At 42.1% G+C, this 20,832-nt stretch overlaps 1 protein-coding gene and 1 pseudogene across 3 annotated transcripts; one reads left to right on the top strand and one right to left on the bottom strand.

Annotated features, from left to right (window-relative positions):
• The first annotated feature begins 483 nt into the window (after positions 1 to 483).
• On the top strand, positions 484 to 12,951 carry LOC111950497 (NADPH--cytochrome P450 reductase-like; annotated as a pseudogene).
• Positions 12,952 to 13,078: 127 nt separating this feature from the next.
• rhbdd2 (rhomboid domain containing 2) lies at positions 13,079 to 19,243 on the bottom strand. Of its 3 annotated transcripts, XM_023969145.2 has the most exons (6): positions 18,864 to 19,241; positions 18,702 to 18,746; positions 18,082 to 18,486; positions 17,717 to 17,864; positions 16,104 to 17,496; positions 13,079 to 16,065 (listed from the first exon to the last, which is right to left on the bottom strand). In XM_023969145.2, exons 1-5 carry the CDS (start codon positions 18,886 to 18,888, stop codon positions 17,007 to 17,009), a joined length of 1,113 nt encoding a protein of 370 aa, XP_023824913.1. In that variant the 5' UTR covers positions 18,889 to 19,241; the 3' UTR covers positions 13,079 to 16,065; positions 16,104 to 17,006. The 3 variants fall into 3 exon arrangements, with proteins under 3 accessions (XP_023824913.1, XP_070290504.1, XP_023824912.1); XM_070434403.1 differs by having other exon boundaries at positions 18,702 to 19,243; XM_023969144.2 differs by having other exon boundaries at positions 13,079 to 17,496; positions 18,702 to 19,243.
• Between the last annotated feature and the right edge of the window lie 1,589 nt (positions 19,244 to 20,832).

Genomic DNA, 20,832 nt, shown 5'->3' with positions numbered 1-20,832 from the left:
TTGGTGGCCTTTAACAGCTACCTAAAAGAAGAGGTTTGATGAAGCAGGTGAACTTGCGACTACAACACTTTAACAAAATTTGACATGAGATCCTATCTAAGCTTTACAGAAATATGMCTCTGAAGATATACAGCAACACCTCCCCCATAGGCATTCCTGTCTATTCTGTAGATGTTATATCTCTGTATTGCTACTGTTGTATCCTATAATTATCTAAATTAGTTTCAGAGATGGCCAGTATGAATGTTATCTGATGTTAGAAAGTTATTGATTTCATGAACCTTATTTCTAAGGCTACATACAGTATATTAAAATGGGCTATTCTTAGCCCTTTCCTTGGTAGCTTATCGGAGATAGACATAATATGGAGACAAAATAAATATATGTTTGTGTGTGTGTGTGATGTTGGACTGAAGCTACCGACCCTAAGGCTTGGCTCTCTCATTCCTCCCAGGCTTTCGGGAGGGAGGGTGGACAATGAGCCTGTCATAGCGGATGTAAGCAATGTTCCCAATGGGTCCAGCTAAGAAACTTTAAGAAGTCCTCTATAATGTAGGATGACTGCTGATGATGCCATCCCCCTCAGCCTCTCCAGAARAGGAACATGGTGGTGTTCTATGGCTCTCAGACGGGCACAGCTGAGGAGTTCTGCGGCCGATTGGCCAAAGACGCCCAGCGCTACGGAATGAGCGGCATGTCAGCTGACCTTGAAGAATATGACATGGTACTGGTCTTATTCCCATTGACTTTACATGTGTATAGTACACTATTTATATTGTCTCAGTGTTCTACATACTGCATGTAACCTCCAGTAGCTTTGTAGTGAATATTTAGGTTCTTGTGTATTTTTATTTTTGTTTATTTCAAGTTTAGTCTTAGAATGTATTTTTGTTCATTTCAAGTTAAATCCAAAAATGTAATTGGATATTTATTATATTAATAACATTAGGAGAGCTAATGACTTGATTGTTGCATTGGTGAACGAATCCTGTTTCAATTTCCAATGTATTTTTCTTCCTTTCTCTCCTCAGTCAGAGCTGCCTCGTCTTGTAGAGATCGACAACTCTCTGGCTGTGTTCTGCATGGCCACCTATGGGGAGGGGGACCCCACAGACAACGCTCAGGACTTCTACGACTGGATGCAGGAGACCGATGAGGAACTGAACGGTCAACTTTGCGGTTGGTATTTTGCTGTCTGAATTTAGTATTGAGATTGATCTGTAGTAGGTGCATCAAGGTGCATGGGCATCAACATTGGTGTGCAGCGCAGCATGTTTAGCTATGACAGGATCCACACATAATAAGTCATATTGCATCTCCATTGAAGGGGAGATAGGGATTGAGATGTCCGCGTATAAGGCTCTGAAAGGCTCTGCTGGAATCCACACTTTACTACAGTGCGCCACTTCCCTCCAAACTCACTAACGAACTGGAAACATGTGGTCCTGCCAAACAAAGCTCTGGGCCTGACCAACCTCAAGGCTGGAGCAGGAGAGCACTGGCAGCTTGTGGCTTGAAGACATTGGGAGTCTCCATTTTGGAGTGTTTTCTCATTGACATCATTACTGAACCAAGTTAACCATGGATTCCTCTGGGTCTCACTGTGCGACTCTCCTGAGACAGCATTGTGATGTGGTTGTGGCGTTTTATCTGGGAAATCCATGTTTTCTTGGTCTTGACATTTGTTGTGCATCCAGCCATAGAAAGCCACTTAGATTACAGATCTGATCCATATGGTGTAATTGAGTAAATGTACAGCTTGGACATGAGGAGATAGGGTATTACTGCATTTACAGTCAACTCAGGTTTGCATCATGATATAGGCCCTACTAGACCTACAGTACCAGTCAAAAGTTTGGACACACCTACTCATTCAAGGGTTTTTCTTTATTTTTACTATTTTCTATATTGTAGAATAATAGTGAAGACATCAAAACTATGAAATAACACATATTGAATGATGTAGTAACCAAAAAAGTGGTTAACAAATCAAAAAAGATTTGAGATTATTCAAACTAGCCACCCTTTGCCTTGATGACAGCTTTGCACACTCTTGAGATTCTCTCAACCAGCCTCACCTGGAATGCTTTTCCAACAGTCTTGAAGGAGTTCCCACATATGCTGAGCACTTGATGGCTGCTTTTCCTTCACTCTGTGGTCCAACTCATCTCAAACCATCACAATTGGGTTGAGGTCAGGTGATTGTGGAGGCCAGGTCATCTGATGCAGCACTCCATCACTCTCCTTCTTGGTCATATAGCCCTTACATAGCCTGGAGSTGTGTTGGGTTGTTGTCRTGTTGAAAAACAAATTATAGTCCCACTAAGCACGAACAAGATGGAATGGCGTATCGCTGCAYAATGCTSTWGTAGCCATGCTGGTTAAGTGTGCCTTGAATTCTAAATAAATCACTGACAGTGTCACCAGCAAAGCACCATCACACCTCCTCCTCCATACTTCACGGTGGGAACCACACATGCAGAGATCATCCGTTCACCTATTCTGCGTCTCACAAAGAAATGGAGGTTGGAACCAAAAATCTCAAATTTGTACTCATCAAACCGAAGGACAGTGTCCATTGCTAATGTCCATTGCTCGTGTTTCTTGGCCCAAGGAAGTCTCTTCTTCTTATTGGTGTCCTTTAGTAGTGGTTTCTTTGCAGCAATTTGACCACGAAGACCTGATTTCACGCAGTCTCCTCTGTACAGTTTATTTTGAGATGTGTCTGTTACTTGAACTCTGTGAAGCTATTTCTGAGGCTGGTAACTCTAATGAACTTACCCTCTGCAGCAGAGGTAACTCTGGGTCTTCCTTTCCTGTGGCGGGCCTCATGAGAGCCAGTTTCATCATAGCGCTTGATGGTTTTTGCGACTGCACTTAAAGACATTTTCCGGATTTACTGACCTTCATGTCTTAAAGTAATGATGGACTYTCGTTGCTCTTTGCTTATTTGAGCTGTTCTTGCCATAATAGCCCTATTTGGTAAAAGACCAAGTCCGTATATTCTGTATACCACCCCTACCTTGGGGGGTGGTATACAACACAATTGGTTGGCTCAAACGCATTAAGAAGGAAATACATTTTAACAAGGCACACCTGTTAATTGAAATGCGTTCCAGGTGACTACCTCATGAAGCTGGTTGAGAGAATGCCAAGAGTATGTAAAGCTGTCATCAAGGCAAAGGGTGGCTACTTTGAAGAATCTCAAATGTGTAATATATTTTGATTTGTTTAACACTTTTTTGGTTACTACATGATTCCATATGTGTTATTTCATAGTTTTGATGTCTTCACTATTATTCTACAATYTAGAAAATAGTAAAAATAAAGAAAAACCCTGTAATGAGTAGGTGTGTCCAAACTTTTGACTGGTACTGTATATCATGGAAGCTTTACATTTATATGTAGTTAATTCATTTTGATCTACTATGATAGCTTATAGCGTCCGCCTTTGAACTCTGCAGGTGTTTGGCTTGGGGAATAAAACATATGAGCACTTCAATGCAATGGGAAAGTATWCCGACAAGAGACTGGAAGAGCTGGGTGGCAGGAGAATCTATGACCTGAGAATGGGAGACGATGATGGCAAGTGAGTACTAAATTAATCCATATTCATAAATATGTATGTATTTATCTTATCAAAATATCCTATGACTGTGTTCTACGTCTGTCTTACCCTCTTCCCCAGCCTTGAGGAAGACTTTGTATCATGGAAGGAGCAGTTCTGGCCTGCTGTGTGTGAACACTTTGGGGTGGAGGCCACAGGAGATAACACCAGGTAATAGCTAGTTGGCTACCCCCTCTCTCTCTCCTGGTCGGACTCAGACTGGTTGCCAACTAGAGATATTTACTATGGAACTTTAGGAGCAGATGTACTTCCTTTTATACATTTTTTTAATGACCTAGAGGGCTGGTTTCCCAGAAACAGATTAAGCCTAGTTCAGGATAAAAACATATTCTCAATTGAGATTCTCAATTGAAAAGCTTTATAGTCCAGAACTAGGCTTAATCTGTGTCTGGGAAACCGGCCCATAATGTTTTACTTTGTATTCCAATTCAATACAGAACAAGGGATCTTGGTAGTATCACCAGCTATGAATACTGGACATATCAGATATATTAAACAATTGATTAATTCATGTTTGATAGACTCTGACATTGTTTGCATGTTTTCAGAAAAACAACCATAAAGCTTCAACTGCAAATAACAAACCTAAATGACCGTCCACACATTTGGTTAAACAACGGCACATTTCCATTTCAAATTCTGTTTGCATGCATAATAGTGCCCGACATGAATGTCTCCCCTGTGCTTTGAGGCCTTTCACTCTGCTCTGCATGGCATCCAATCCTTTTACCATACGCACATGCATCATAGCATTTGCATCACAGAGAGCGAAACCCACTAAAAGCGTATGTGGCTGTCCATATCCAGACGGATTACCAGGACGTGTACTCAAAGCATGCGCGGATCAACTGGCAAGTGTCTTCACTGACATTTTTAACCTCTCCCTGACCGTGTCTGTAATACCTACATGTTTCAAGCAGACCACCATAGTCCCTGTGCCAAAGGAGGCGAAGGTAACCTGCCTAAATAATTACTGCCCCTGTAACACTCACTTCGGTAGCCATGAAGTGCTTTGAAAGGCTGGTCATGGCTCACATCAACAGCATCCTCCCAGATACCCTAGACCCACTCCAATTCGCATACTGCCCCAACAGATCCACAGATGACACAATCTCAATTGCACTCCACACTGCCCTATCCGACATGGACAAAAGGAACACATATGTGAGAATGCTGTTCATTGACTACAGCTCAGTGTTCAACACCATAGTGCCCACGAAGCTCATCACTAAGCTAAGGACCCTGGGACTTAACACCTCCCTCTCCAACTGGATCCTAGACTTCCTGACGGGCTGCCCCCAGATGGTAAGGGTAGGCAATAACATGTCTGCCACGCTGATCCTCAACACTGGAGCCCCCCAGGGGTGTGTACTTGTCCCTCCTGTACTCCGACTGCGTGGCCAAACACGACTCCAATACCATCATTAAATTTGCTGATGACACAACAGTGGTAGGCCTGATCACCGACAACGATGAGACGGCCTATAGGGAGGAGGTCAGAGAACGGGCCGTGGTGCCAGGACAACAACCTCTCCCTCAATGTGAGCAAGACAAAGGAGCTGATTGTGGACTACGGGAAATGGCGGGCCGAACAGGGCCCCTCAACGGGGCTGTAGTGGAGCGGGTCGAGAGTTTCAAGTTCCTTGGTGTCCACATCACCAACGATCTATCATGGTCCAAACACACCAAGACGGTTGTGAAGAGGGCACGACAAAACATTTCCCCCCTCAGGAGACTGAAAAGATTTGGTATGGGTCCCCAGATCCCCAACATTTCTACAGCTGCACCATCGAGAGCATCCTGACCGGTTGAATCACCGCCTGGTATGGCAACTGCTCGGCATCTGACCGTAAGGCGCTACAGAGGGTAGTGTGTACGGGCCAGTACATAACTGGAGCCAAGCTTCCTGCAATCCAGGGCCTATATAATAGGCGGTGTCAGAGGAAAGCCCATAAAATTGTCAGAGACTCCAGTCACCCAAGTCACAGACTGTTTTCTCTGCTACCTCACGGCAAACAGTACTGGAGCGCCACGTCGAGGACCAAAAGGCTCCTTAACAGCTTCTACCCCCAAGCCATAAGACTGCTGAACAATTAATCAAATGGCCACCGGATTATTACATTGACACCCCCCCTTCCATTTGTTGATACTTGCTGTTATTATCTATGCATAGTCACTTCACCCCTACCTACATGTACAAATTACCTCAACTAACCTGTACCCCAGCACACTGACTCGGTACTGGTACCCCCTGTATATAGCCTCATTATTGTTATGTTATTGTGTTACTTTTTATTATTTTTTACTTTAGTTTWTTTGGTAAATATTTTCTTAACAATTCTTGATCTGCACTGCTTGTAAGTAAGCATTTCACGGTAAGATCTACACTTGTTGTATTCGGCGCATGTGACAAATAAAGTTTGATTTGATATCGGCCCTTAGCTGCACTGACGGGTTATTTTTAGACTTCAAAGGTGTGTGATCATGAGTGGTCGAGATGCGGAGCAGGAAGTAACCACCTGTCCGTTTCTTCCTCTCCTTTAGCATCCGGCAGTACGAGTTGGCGTTTCCAACTGACATCAACATGAATAAGGTGTATACTGGGGAGATGGGTCGCCTCAAGAGCTTTGAGACCCAAAAACCGTGAGTGGTGTAGGGAGCTCAGCTATCAGGCGTAATGACAGAGCTGTGTTGTCATGGAACGGAATTAATAGATTATGATTGTTGTTCAGGGCAATAAAGGGATGACTGTTGTCATGACGCTGACATGATTCTCACCATCTCCCCAATGCCAACAGCAAAGACAGTGTGCTTTTAGGGTGCATCTCAATAGTCTAAATTATATTTTCCTTCATCTGCACTGATCTGAGAGACCTAGACAGGTGTAAACTAAATCCCTCTATAGACATTGGCCAAAGTGCCTTCACTTGTCTTCTCAGATCATTTTATTTTAATTTTATCCTTAATATTAGAAATTTCCTCTCAAATGTTAGTTATTTATTGGACCTTTGGACGAACCCTTTTTACAACAGTAGCATTTTTCTCCATTTGTCTGAAATGGCTTTGGGATAACTCCAGTATATTTGTCATTGGAGGCCTTTTGATGCTAAGAACCCCTACTTGGCCACGGTAGCGGTTAACCGCCAGCTGAACCAAGCCGGCGACCGACATCTGATGCATTTAGAGCTGGACATCTCAGGCTCCCAAATCAGGTATCTGCTCTTTATTAATATTTTATATGAAAGGTCCTAGGCCATTAAAGGTCCAATGCAGCTGTTTTTATCTCAATATCAAATCATTTCTGGGTAACAATTAAGTACCTTACTGTGATTGTTTTCAATTAAAATMGTCAAAAATAAACATTTKCCAAGCAAGAATTTTGSTAAGACTGTCTGGTCTGGAAAACTGAAACTATTGTTAGGTTTGGAACTCTCTTTCTTATTGGGCTATTAACCAATTTACCACCTGGTGATGGCAGGCCAAAGCTCCATCCCACATTTCAGGCAGTCTTTGCAAACAGCTCTTACACTAAAAGGGCATTATCATTTTCACAGTATTATTCCCATGTCATAGTGTGGAAATATAAATAAAACACAGGCAAAGCACATTTTTGGCTGCATTGGGCCTTTAAATATAATGCATTTCTGCCTTCCTATGCCTACTGCATTACTTCTGTCTGCTAACAAGTGTCGAGTTGGTTAATCAATTTAATTTTCTTTTTCACACACTGGCAAAAAGCATGTAAATATCTTGYATATGTAATGACATTTGCTTGTTAGATAAATACAGTGGGAAGTCTTGTTCATCCATCTCCCCGTCTTTCTCCTTCCCTGTAGATATGACTCTGGAGACCACGTTGCTGTTWACCCCATTAATGACGTGTCAATAGTGAACAGAATAGGCCAGATCCTGGACGCCGAACTGGACACTGTTATCTCTCTCAACAACCTCGACGGTCAGTTGTAAATCATGGCTCAGGGACATGATGTGAGCTGCTTTGCATCTGCATTTGCATTGGAGTAGTTATTTTTTCCATTGGCATTTTCCATAATATTTGGTTGCAAATTAATGCACATGATCCAGAGGTTGAAAAGATACTGCTGCACACGTTGTCAACTAAATCATGTAGTCCACCATTAACAACCAAAATGGATGCAGTGGCCTCAAAATAAAGAGAACTTGAATCTTAAACAATGATGCTGATAAGATTCTTCATCTGTGTGTGTTTCAGAGGAGTCCAATAAGAAGCACCCAGGTTAAGGTTAATATAGTAGTTTGTTTAAAACGTTTACATGCTTTGCAAGAAGAACGATTTCCCTAATAAACCTGTTTGTATGGACACATCTGAAATCAGGCTACCTGATGGGACATTTGATGAATGCTGAAAATCACCAATCAAATTAAACGTTCTACTACAGTGACCATGTTATTTTTGTTCAGACTATTTGATTCGGACATATAAAGTTTGTATGTGAAAACTATTTATAAGATGCATACTTTCAGTTTTTTTGAACTCACTTCACTCGAGCATACTACTATACTACTGGCACTACCCGCTGCTGGCACATGTGCAGATCAAATACACCACTGGAATGCCAACTAAGCTGTTTACATGTCCTAATATTTAGAAAATATTGCTCATAAAACCAGGTGTTTTAATCGGCGTATGCTTACTTCCATTATGACCGTACGCCGATTAAGATAAGCAGAGTAAGYTGTTTACATGACGAATMCRGTACTCTGCCTTCTGCCATAATCAGTTTAATATRGAATTATTAGTGTGTATGTAAACATACTCAATGGAGAGTAACTGTTGTCTGTCTGTGTCTCTCTGTCAGGGTCTGTACCAGAGCTGGGTGCTGGATTCTCAGAGGAACATCCTGGCTGTGTTGGAGGARATGCCGTCCCTCCACCCTACCATAGACCACCTGTGTGAGCTGCTGCCCCGCCTACAGGCTCGCTACTACTCCATCGCCTCCTCTGGCAAGGTGAGACCCACTATTAGAAAAAATAAAAATACTTTGTCCATTTTAGGGAGAAATATACATTTGTACATCAGCGCCCATGAATGGAGAGCAACATAGGAGTTCAGGATATGGTACCAGGAATCGGAGAACAGCAGACCTGTTATTGCCAGTTCAGTTCCCACTTTTTCAGTTATTTGTTTCTTTATTTTGTTTCTTTATGTTTACTTAACAACTGTGTATTGTCTTGATGTCAGGTGTACTCCAACATGGTGAGCATCTGTGCGGTAGTGGTGGAGTTCCAGACCAGCACAGGGCGGAGCTTCAAGGGAGTGGCCACCAACTGGCTGAAGAACAAGGTGGTGTTGATGGACAACGGCCACAAGGCCACCGTGCCCATGTACGTCCGCAAGTCCCAGTTCCGGCTGCCCTTCAAGGCCAGCAACCCGGTGGTGATGATTGGGCCCGGCACAGGCATCGCCCCCTTCATGGGCTTCCTCCAGGAGAGAGGCTGGATGAAGGAGCAAGGTAACCAGCTAGGGAGGAAGAAAGCCTGGGCCTCGTCTGGCATCTAAGTCTACTTATTGGATTGGAAAATTGAAATGTGTCCAGAGTGTGGATTTTCTGGTATTTTGTGATTTTGAAGAACAGCTGTTAAAACAGAACAGTGTTTGGCTTGTGCATAGAATAGATGGAGTCCACAGCAAGCAAGTCTCCATGTTCTACAGTAAATTAGGTTGACCTGAATTTGTTTTCAACAAGTATGTTTTAATATGTTAGCAAAAGGGAAAAGAGTGCCAGTGTGACACAGTTTCACATCAAGAGTGTGTACTTACCTGGTAAAATAAGGGTTAAATAAAATAAGTAAATAAAAGAGTGTGTTGTTTTTCTATCAGGGAAGGATGTCGGCGAGACGATACTGTACTTCGGCTGTCGCCACAGAAATCAGGACTTCATGTACCAGCAGTAACTGGAAGAGTTTGAGAAGGTGGGNATGCCGTCCCTCCACCCTACCATAGACCACCTGTGTGAGCTGCTGCCCCGCCTACAGGCTCGCTACTACTCCATCGCCTCCTCTGGCAAGGTGAGACCCACTATTAGAAAAAATAAAAATACTTTGTCCATTTTAGGGAGAAATATACATTTGTACATCAGCGCCCATGAATGGAGAGCAACATAGGAGTTCAGGATATGGTACCAGGAATCGGAGAACAGCAGACCTGTTATTGCCAGTTCAGTTCCCACTTTTTCAGTTATTTGTTTCTTTATTTTGTTTCTTTATGTTTACTTAACAACTGTGTATTGTCTTGATGTCAGGTGTACTCCAACATGGTGAGCATCTGTGCGGTAGTGGTGGAGTTCCAGACCAGCACAGGGCGGAGCTTCAAGGGAGTGGCCACCAACTGGCTGAAGAACAAGGTGGTGTTGATGGACAACGGCCACAAGGCCACCGTGCCCATGTACGTCCGCAAGTCCCAGTTCCGGCTGCCCTTCAAGGCCAGCAACCCGGTGGTGATGATTGGGCCCGGCACAGGCATCGCCCCCTTCATGGGCTTCCTCCAGGAGAGAGGCTGGATGAAGGAGCAAGGTAACCAGCTAGGGAGGAAGAAAGCCTGGGCCTCGTCTGGCATCTAAGTCTACTTATTGGATTGGAAAATTGAAATGTGTCCAGAGTGTGGATTTTCTGGTATTTTGTGATTTTGAAGAACAGCTGTTAAAACAGAACAGTGTTTGGCTTGTGCATAGAATAGATGGAGTCCACAGCAAGCAAGTCTCCATGTTCTACAGTAAATTAGGTTGACCTGAATTTGTTTTCAACAAGTATGTTTTAATATGTTAGCAAAAGGGAAAAGAGTGCCAGTGTGACACAGTTTCACATCAAGAGTGTGTACTTACCTGGTAAAATAAGGGTTAAATAAAATAAGTAAATAAAAGAGTGTGTTGTTTTTCTATCAGGGAAGGATGTCGGCGAGACGATACTGTACTTCGGCTGTCGCCACAGAAATCAGGACTTCATGTACCAGCAGTAACTGGAAGAGTTTGAGAAGGTGGGTGTGCTGACTCAGCTCAACGTGGCCTTCTRCAGAGACCAAGAGGAGAAGGTAACACAGCACAGCTTAACTTCTCTGTCAGCTCTGAGGCGTTAACTATGTGATAAGATTCAATATGCTCTTATCTATGACTTAGATATGGTACAATTGTTGATACTTCCTATGATTCGTATTGCCTTAAGAACCTGCAGACTTCAAGAGAATGTCTTTTATATCACTTAAATGAATTGTTCAGTTAGGCTAATTGTTTGATTATCCATGCTCAGGTGTACGTCCAGCATCTCCTGAAGAAGAACAATGAACACCTGTGGAAGCTGATCCATACTGACAATGCTCACATCTACATTTGTGGGTAAGAACCATTTCAGACCACCAGTATATGTACAGTGTCTTCAGAAAGTATTCATACCCCTTGAATCAATCAAATTTCAATCACATTTATTTATAAAAACCCTTCTTACATCAGCTGATGTCACAAAGTGCTGTACAGAAACCTAGCCTAAAACCCCAAACAGCAAGCAATGCWGGTGTAGAAGCACGGTGGCTAGGAAAAACTCTAGAAAGGCCAGAACCTAGGAAGAAATTATTCCATATTTTGGAATTATTCCACATTTTGTTGTTATGCTGAATTTAAAATGGATTAAATATTAAAAAAATTCACCCATATATACACAATAACTCATAATGACAACGTTTTTAGAAATGTTTGCTAATTTATTGAAAATTAAATTCAGAAATATCTAATTTACATAAGTATTCACACCCAGTCAATACATATTAGAATCACCTTTGGCAGCGATTACAGCTGTGCGTCTTTCTGGGTAAGTCTCTCTAAAAGCTTTGCACACCTGTATTGTACAATATTTGGACATTATTCCTTTTAAAATTCTTCAAGTCCTGTTAAGTTGGTTGATGAGCATTGCTAGACAGCCATTTTGAAGTCTTACCATAGATTTTCAAGCCGATTTCAAAACTGTAATTAGGCTACTCAGGAACATTCAATGTGATCTTGGTAAGCAACTCCAGTGTATATTTGGCCTTGTGTTTAAGGTTATTGTCCTACTGAAAGGTGAATTTGTCTCCCAGTGTCTGTTGAAAAGCAGACTGAACCAGGTTTTCCTCTCGGATTTGCCTGTGCTTAGCTCTATTCCATTTCTTTTTATCCCCCAAAATTCCCTAGTCCTTGCCGAAGATAAGCATACCCATAACATGATGCAACCACCACCATTCTTGAAAATATGAAGAGGGGTACTCAGTGATGTTTGGGGAAAATCCAACATAACATGTAACGCTTTCTATTCAGGACAGTTCATTTCCTTGCCTCATTTTTTGCAGTTTTACTTTAGTGCTTTGTTGCAAACAGAATGCGTGTTTTGGAAAATGTATTCTGTACAGGCTTCCTTCTTTACACTCTGTAATTTATGTTATTGTGGAGTAGCTATAATGTTGTTGATCCATCCTCAGTTTTCTCCTATCACAGCCGGCAACTGAGTTAGGAAGGACGCATGTATCTTTGTAGTGACTAGGTGTATTGATACACCATCCAAAGTGTAATTAATAACTTCACCATGCTCAAAGGGATATCAAATGTCTGCTTTTTTATTTGTACCCATCTACCAATAGGTGCCCTTCTCTGCGAAGCATTGGAAAACCTCCCTGGTCTTTGTGGTGAATCTCTGTTTGAATTTCACTGCTCGACTGAGGGACCTTACAGATCATTGTATGTGTGGGGTACAAAGATGAGGTAGTCATTCAAAAATCATGTTAAACACTATTATTGCACACACAGTGAGTCCATACATCTTATTATGTGAGTTGTTAAGCACATTTTTACTCCTGAACTTATGTAGGCTTGCCATAACAAAGGGGTTGAAATCTTATTGACTCAAGACATTTGAGCTTTTCATTCTTTATAGCTTTCTAAATATTTAGAATATATACTTTGACATTATGGGGTATTGTGTGTAGGCCAGTGACAGAAAATCTCAATTTATTCCATTTTAAATTCAGGCTGTAACACAACAAAATGTGGGTGTGAATACTTTCTGAAGGCACTGTACATGCTTTGAGGGTTTTTTGAAAAGGAAAATCCATCATTATTTTGTTCCCTCTGTAAATTTGGCTGCCACTTGACTTTTCCTAGGGATGCCCGGAACATGGCGCGGGATGTGCAGAATGCCTTCTATGACATTGCTGAGGAGGTGGGAGGCCTCACACACACACAGGCTGTGGCTTACATCAAGAAGCTGATGACAAAGGGCCGCTACTCTCAGGACGTGTGGAGCTAAAGAAGATGAAGCTAACGTTCCATTACCTGTCTCTTATACACATCTAGATGTGTATAAGAGACAGGATGTACACTGAACAAAAATATAAACGCAACATGTAAAGTGTTGGTCCCATGTTTCATGAGCTGAAATAAAAGATCACAGAATTGTTCCATATACCAAAAGTTTATTTCTCTCAAATGTTGTTCAGAAATTTGTTTACATCACTGTTAGTGAACATTTCTCGTTTGACAAGATAATCAAAAAGCTTAATAAACAGCATGGTCATTACACAGGTGCACCTTGTGCTGYGGACAATAAAAGGCCACTCTAAAATGTGCAGTTTTGTAACACAACGCCACCACAGATGTCTCATCTTTTGAGGGAGCGTGCAATTGGCATGCTGACTGCAGGAATGTCCACCAGAACTGTTGCCAGAGAATTGAATGTTAATTTCTCTACCATAAGCCACCTCCAACGTCGTTTTAGATAATTCCAACCGGCCTCATAACCGCAGACCATGTGTAACCACGCCAGCCCAGGACCTCCACATCCGGCTCCTTCACCTGCAGGATCGTTTGAGACCAACCACCCGGACAGCTGATGAAACTGTGGYTTTATACAACCAAAGAATTTCTGTACAAACTGTCAGAAACCATCTCAGGGAAGCTCATCTGCGTGCTCGTCGTCCTCACCAGGGTCTTGACTTGACTGCAGTTCGGCGCCGTAACCGACTTCAGTGGGAAAATGCTCACCTTCGATGACAACTGGCATGCTGGAGAAGTGTGCTCTGCACGGATTAATCCCGGGTTTCAACTGTACCGGGCAGATGGCAGACAGCYTGTGTGGGGTGGGGTTATGGTATGGACAGGCAGGCATAAGCCTCTGACAACGAACACAATTGCATTTTATCGATGGCAATTTGAATGCACAGAGATACCGTGACGAGGTCCTGAGGCCCATTGTCCTGCCATGTTTCAGCATGATAATGCATGGCCCCATGTCACATGGATCGGTACACATTTCGGTACACAAAGCTGAAAATGTCCCAGTTATTCGATGGCCTGCATACTCACCAGACATGTCACCTATTGAGCAGGCTTGGGATGATCTGGATTGACATGTACGACAGTTTGTTCCAGTTTCTGACAATATCCAGCAACTTCGCACAGCCATTGAAGAAGAGTGGGACAACATTCCACAGGCCACAATCAACAGCCTGATCAACTCTATGTGAAGGAGATGTCACGCTGCATGATGCAAATGGTGGTCACACCAGATACTGACTGGTTTTCTGATCCACGCCCCTACTTTTTTTTTAAAGGTATCTATGACCAACAGACACACATCTGTACTCCTAGTCATGTGAAATCCATAGATTAGGGCCTAATTCATTTATTTAAATTGAATGATTTCCTTATGAACTGTAACTCAGTAAAATCTTTGAAATTGTTGCATGTTGCGTTCATATTTMTGTTCAGTGTACATTTGGTCCATGCGCTCCTTTTAAGGTTATGGACATTTTTGGAATAAACCAATTCGTTTTTTAAATAAAATAGAGTGCAGACCTTCACTGTTTCCCATCAGATTAGAAAAGTTGGATATATTATACATTGAATTTTACACATTGTTTTTGTAAGTGTAACTAGGCGTAAACAGAGGTGATTATGATATGAAATATTGCCTCTGGACGTTTATCCTGCTGTGAAGTACCCACAAGGTGAAAAAATAAACATATATATWTTTTTTCAATTAACTTATCTGAAATGTCTAAGGCATTGAAAGCATTCTATATTTGCCGTCTTTAAATGTATTTACAAGTTCAACATGGCTGCCTATTCAGATGCACGAAGGTTGTGTAAATACAGAGCAGTGCAAGATTAGTCAAATATGCATACTAGTAGCATATTCATATTGTACCATGTACTGTACAATTCATACATTTAAATTGCAGTAACTGTTTAGTCTGAGCTTTGTTCTTCATCGGTTCATTACAGAAAAGGTCTTAGATTAAATGGTGGTTTACTGTAAAAAATGCCCAGGTGTTTTTTTTCTCATCCTCCGACTGTAAGGCTTAGTACCTACTAGTTATGTTTAGCTGGACACTACCTCGGCATTTAGGCAATGCAAAATGTGTTGTATGGTATGTGCACTTGCAGTCAACATGAATACATCTATTAATTGTCATTTATGTGTGTTCTGATAATCACTAATTCTGTAAGAACTTTATCTAGTTTTATTTTATTATGCTGATGGTTGAAAGCCTAAATACAAATGTTCAGCAGTCTATCATTTTGTGTTTCTTTTAATAGAAAAACCCCTCAACTATTCTAGTGATACAGAATCAAATATGGCATGGTACATGTCATTTAAATAAGAAATGTGCCTTTTTACATTTTTCTCTTGCATTACTGATATTGTATAATGTGTTACATGACTCTTACCACTTGATCCAGTTTTATATGCAAAATATATATTTGTATATGAACAGTATAAGTTTAAAGAATGCATTTGTAAAGAAATAATAAATGGAGATCATTGATTTGCTTTATTTAGTCTTGGTTGTCATTTATGGCTTCTCTTTCCTGTGCACGACTAGTTCATTTTTCAAAGATGATATCATAATCTGCCCTTGTAGCCCACTCTCTGGATCATCTCACCCACTTGTCACCTGCCTCTGAAGCGACAGTCATTTTGAACGATCCATTGCAAAACAAACTGCATGTAATGGATCTAATTTAGTGCTGAGTGGATGCTATTTTAATTTAAGTACAATGAACAAAAGTATAAATGCAACAATTTCAAAGATTTTACTGGAGTTACAGTTCATATAAGAAAATCAGTAATTTGAAATAAATTCATTAGGCCCTAATCTATGGACTTCACGTGACTGGGAAAACAGATATGCATCTGTTGGTCATAGATACCTTAAAAGAAAGGTAGGTGCGTGGATCAGAAAACCAGTCAGTATCTGGTGTGACCACCATTTGCCAAAAGCAGRGCGACGCATCTCCTTCGCATAGAGTTGATCAGGCTGTTGATTGTGGCCTGTGGAATGTTGTCCCACTCCTCTTCAACGGCTGTGCAAATTTGCTGTTTGTTGTCCGTAGCTTATGCCTGCCCATACCAGAACCCCACTGCCACCATTAGGCACTCTGCTCACAACCTTCACATCAGCAAACCGCTCACCCACACACTTAAACTTTGTCCTCAGAGAGGCAATTCATTTTGCAGTCATAAATCTGCCCYGTACAGTTGAAACCAGGATTCAACCATGAAGAGCACACTTCTCCAGCATGCCAGTGGCCATAGACGGTGAGCATTTGTCCACTGAGTTCAGTTACGACACCGAATGCAGTCAAGTCAAGACCCTGGTGAGGATGACGAGCAACCAGATGACCTTCCCTGGGATGGTTTCTGGCAGTTTGTGCAGAAATTATTTGGTTGTGCAAACTCACAGTTTCATCAGGTGGCTGTCAGACAATCCCGCAGGTGAAGAAGCTGGCTGTGGAGGTCCTGGGCTGGCGTGGTTACACGTGGTCTGCGGATGTGAGGCCGGTTGGACGTACTGCCAAATTCTCTAAAACGACGTCGGATTCGGCTTACGGTAGAGAAATTAACTTTAAAATAATAAAACACAAAGTACTAAACACACAAGCCAAAAGGAGGTCTTACAATCAACTGACAATCAAAGCCTTCTTGCATTGATTTGACCTTGAACATTCAGAGCCTGCTTGTGTATTCAAACCAAAAACATCAGTGAAGAAAAAGTGGACCTTCAAGTACTGCCTCAAACCACTTGCCCAAGCATATTACATCTCAATGTATAACATGAGACAGAAAACACATTGAATGACAACTATGGGCTCGATTAAATCTGTATCGCAGAAGTTCAGAGCTATAGCGGCTTATAACCACACTGACATCATGTTTGTTTTTTAAATGTTATTAGTTATACCATGAGTTGACGTTTTTACAATAATTTTTTACAAGGAATAGCACACTTGAAATMTAAAGGTAATTTCCGGTCTTCGATAACATTGCCCATAAATTTCAATTGAGCTATAGCGAGTTTTGGTGTTACTGATTGAAGTCATCAATCTGTCAGTGAAGACACAGGTGCTCCTGGATGAACCGTCACAGATTCTGGCAGTGACTCCGGCATGTTTGCTGTGAAACTCTGGGGGGCACTGACAGACACAGACAGTGGACTGAGGTGGGAATGTTGAGAATGTGGATGTTGAGCCACTGGAGCACAGTGACTGCTGGTTTGAGAGGCAGATGCATGCTCATGACTGAGTCCATGGCCGAAGCTGTGTTCGTGACTATGTCCATGACCTTGGCTGTGGCTGCAGCTGTATCCATGTTTGTGACCGTGTCCGTGACTTGGCCCAAAGCTATGCTTGATGCCATATCCATGGTTGTGTCCGTAATAACCTGAGAGCTGAACAGGGCTCCCCTGTGTATAGTAGGAGTGGGCCCAGCCTTCAAATGTCTTTGGTGTGGTCTCGGTAGCCTGTAGGTTGGAGGTAGAYGACACTGGAGCGTAGGCTTGGACTGGGTAGGAGCCTGGGGTTGGAATTATTCTGCAATCAATGAGAACGTGGACAGATTTCAGAGAGCTTATCTATACCAGTGATTCTCTATCTAATCATGGGGGACCACTAGGTTCTTATTGTACAGTATTCAATTACAGCTAAGGATCATCTATTATAACTGCACCTCATTATACTGTAGTACATCATGTGCTCTGGCTTGCACACAGCAATTGTTATTTAATGGGTCTGGTGCTTTCTCAGTACTCACGGTGGGTGGACCGTCTTCCTTCTCGCCTCTATTGATGCAGGGACATACAGGACACCAATGTTCCTCAGCAGCCTGAAAGGCATCTTCTTGTCCAGCACTGATGCCCTGGCATCGGACATGTCCAGAAGTGAGAGCCAGCCCTTTCCGTCTGTTTCACCAGTGCAAGTTAAGGAGAATGTGTGAAGCAGTGATGCAAGATTTTTCTAAACAAACATGCCATAATGTTTAGCAGCAGGACTCATATACAACACCTATAACCTAATACCACTTAACTACACTACTAAGCACACTTATAAAGCTGTGACGTACTGCAGAGGAGCGTATCACATTTATTTTGAACCGCTATGAGGTTGGAGTAAGGATACAGATCCCCCCTGCGATGATGGCGATGACATTGCAAAGGAACACAGTGTGTGGGACCAAAAGTGTTATGATGAACAGAAACAGCCAGGGCAGGGCTAACATGGGTACAGTGACCCCGAAAAGAAAGCCCTTAACCATACGGGAGTGCACTGTGGCCATACACATAAGGGAGAGGGATACTGGAATGAACCCCTCCACCTGGTTCTGGGCAGATGCACCAAACAGTAGCAGACCCAATATGCTGTACAACACCCCTGTGCTGATAGAGAGCAGCAGAAACATGAAGAGGAACCGAACAGTGCCCACATTCTTCTCAATGCCACCACAGAGAGGCCCCAGAACCCCAATACTGAGGAGTAGCTGGGTCACTGTCTTGTGGTGGAAGGAGTATGTGATGAGCTTGTGCACTGCAAAGGAAGAGGAAAGGATTAAAACATAAATGATAGGGTTGACAGATATAAACATGCCGTGATGTGTTGTAGCTTGCTGCTGTAGTCTACTGGCACCGTCTGTTACATTAGCTATACGTTTTAGCACGCTAGCTAACGTTACAACACTCCCATTCAAAGTAGCTACCGAGCATATGATTGTTGATTCACTCAACCCCTCCGAGCTAACTTACCATGACCATTGCCAAAAACTGTCATTCCAAGACTGAAGACATCCTCTGATAAACCGAAAAATGTAGTGACAATAAACAAAACAAATGATACTATAATGACAGAAACAATCCCACTCGTGAGCCTGAACTCAGGAGTAAAACTCTTGAACCTCTGAATCATACCTTTTAAAACTATGCAGGAGATCATTTTGATGCCCGGTGCATATTTTTCAAACTAGTACTTGGATAATCAATCAACTTTTTATGCAAAATTGCAGTACACTTTAGCCAGAGGGTAGCTAGCTAGCTAACTAGAGGTTCCCACTAGATAACACAGCCACAAAGTAAAAATGGATATATCGTAAAAATTAACGGGGGAAAAGAAGCTTGTTGGTCTTAATTTAAGGTTGGGGCATTAAGTTAGCAGTTTGGTTAGGTTTAAAATCCGATTTTAAGAAGATTAATTGTAGAAATATGCGAACAAGCTTGTTCAGCCAKAACAAATGTACTTCCGCATTTCAATTATCACAACCTCAAAGTTGCTCAACTGTTGCACCCATCATAAACTACTGCATTTGAAGACACTGCCACCTGCTGACATGTGCCTCAAATGTGATTATCAAAGAGTTCTCAACAGACATTTGAGTTAGATAGCTACATAGATTTGATTTGATAGTTATAAATTACAACCAGGGGGGAGATGCCACCAGTCTGGTCCCATTTACGCCTTTCTCGTGGCGTATTATGCGCGGCCATTAAACGGTGACCTATTGTTATGTAACCAAGCATCAATTCGCGACATAAACTGTGTTCCGCTTTGATATCATCAGTACAATCTCTTTCTTCAATCAGGTTGTTTCAGGTAATATTTTGCCGCATAGTCTGCCCTAGCTGAAGTCTGTGCAGAGAATACTACAGTACGATTGTAAACGGTTGGTTGGACTCTTTCGCACAGCACAAGGTAATTTGGAGTTTAGCACGTCTGGTAGACTCTTACATTCTTTGGAGAAGTCCCAAATGGCACCCTGTAGTGTACTACTTTTGACCTGTTTCCAGTGGGCTCAGGTCAAAATAAGTGCACTATATGGGCACAAGTCAAAGTAAATGCACTATATAGGGAATGGCGTGCCATTTGTCTGTGTGTGTGTGTGTGTTTGTTAGGATATGTTTTGTGCCAATCAATTGATGAAAATGTATCCCTCAGAAAGCAAGATGGATCGTAGTGATGAGAGAATCAAAAGAGCTTTAAGGCGCCGCCCTTATGTGGTAAATACCAATTTATTTAATTTGTGTTCTGTCTTTGTTATCCCATTTTAAATTGAGTGTTGTGTTGACAGTTGAATCCAGTGAGGGTGAACACCCCTGATTCTGTGATGTGACCAACCGGTAAGGTGCACAGAAGACCAAGGCCTGTAAGTCAAATGCGGCCTGAAAACAATTACACATAAACATTACTTATGCTCCATGTACAAACTGCAGTTATCCCCCCCATCTAAACTCATTTGAAATTGAATGCTGTCTTGACAGTCTACTTCAGCGCAGACCCCTCAGATCCACAAAAGGCCTGTAAGTCACATTCAAATCAACCACATAACAGTAGCTACTTAAATGATTTATTGATAGTTACATCATTTATTTCCAAGTTATTTCCAAGGCCAAAATGAGCAAAAGAGTGTTACATTTTTTCTTTACTGTTCACAGCCAATCATTGAGAGCTGTGGGCAGGAACAGACATCTGGGGATGGACGGGACATCAATCCAGAGCCTCTCAGCCAGGTCAGACATCTCTGCTGTTCCCATAGAGACACAACAGATAGATCAATCTGTTGATTCATATGGCCATTTTGGTTGGCTTGGTTGAATTGACAATCATTCATTGGAAATGCTAAAGAATCCTACAGTATGGAAGGTCTTTAGTCCCATCCCTAATGTTATGGGAGTTGCCTAAATATTAAACATTTTCTTGGCAGTCAATGCCAGTGTATTCTATGGCTGCTCTAAGTACATGCCTTTGTCTGTCTCTTCAGTCTGGAAGGGTGACTCGGCTGATGGAGAAAAATTACGATGGGATGATCTCATCCTCCAACTCTGATGACATCTCTATCTACTCCTTCACTGACTGTGAATCTGAGGTAAGAGAGTTGTACACCAT

Source organism: Salvelinus sp. IW2-2015, linkage group LG23 (genome assembly GCF_002910315.2).
Source record: "Salvelinus sp. IW2-2015 linkage group LG23, ASM291031v2, whole genome shotgun sequence".
Lineage (NCBI taxonomy): Eukaryota > Metazoa > Chordata > Actinopteri > Salmoniformes > Salmonidae > Salvelinus > Salvelinus sp. IW2-2015.
The sequence above is the reverse complement of the archived record's forward strand: the minus strand, read 5'-3'. Positions and strand labels throughout refer to the sequence as shown.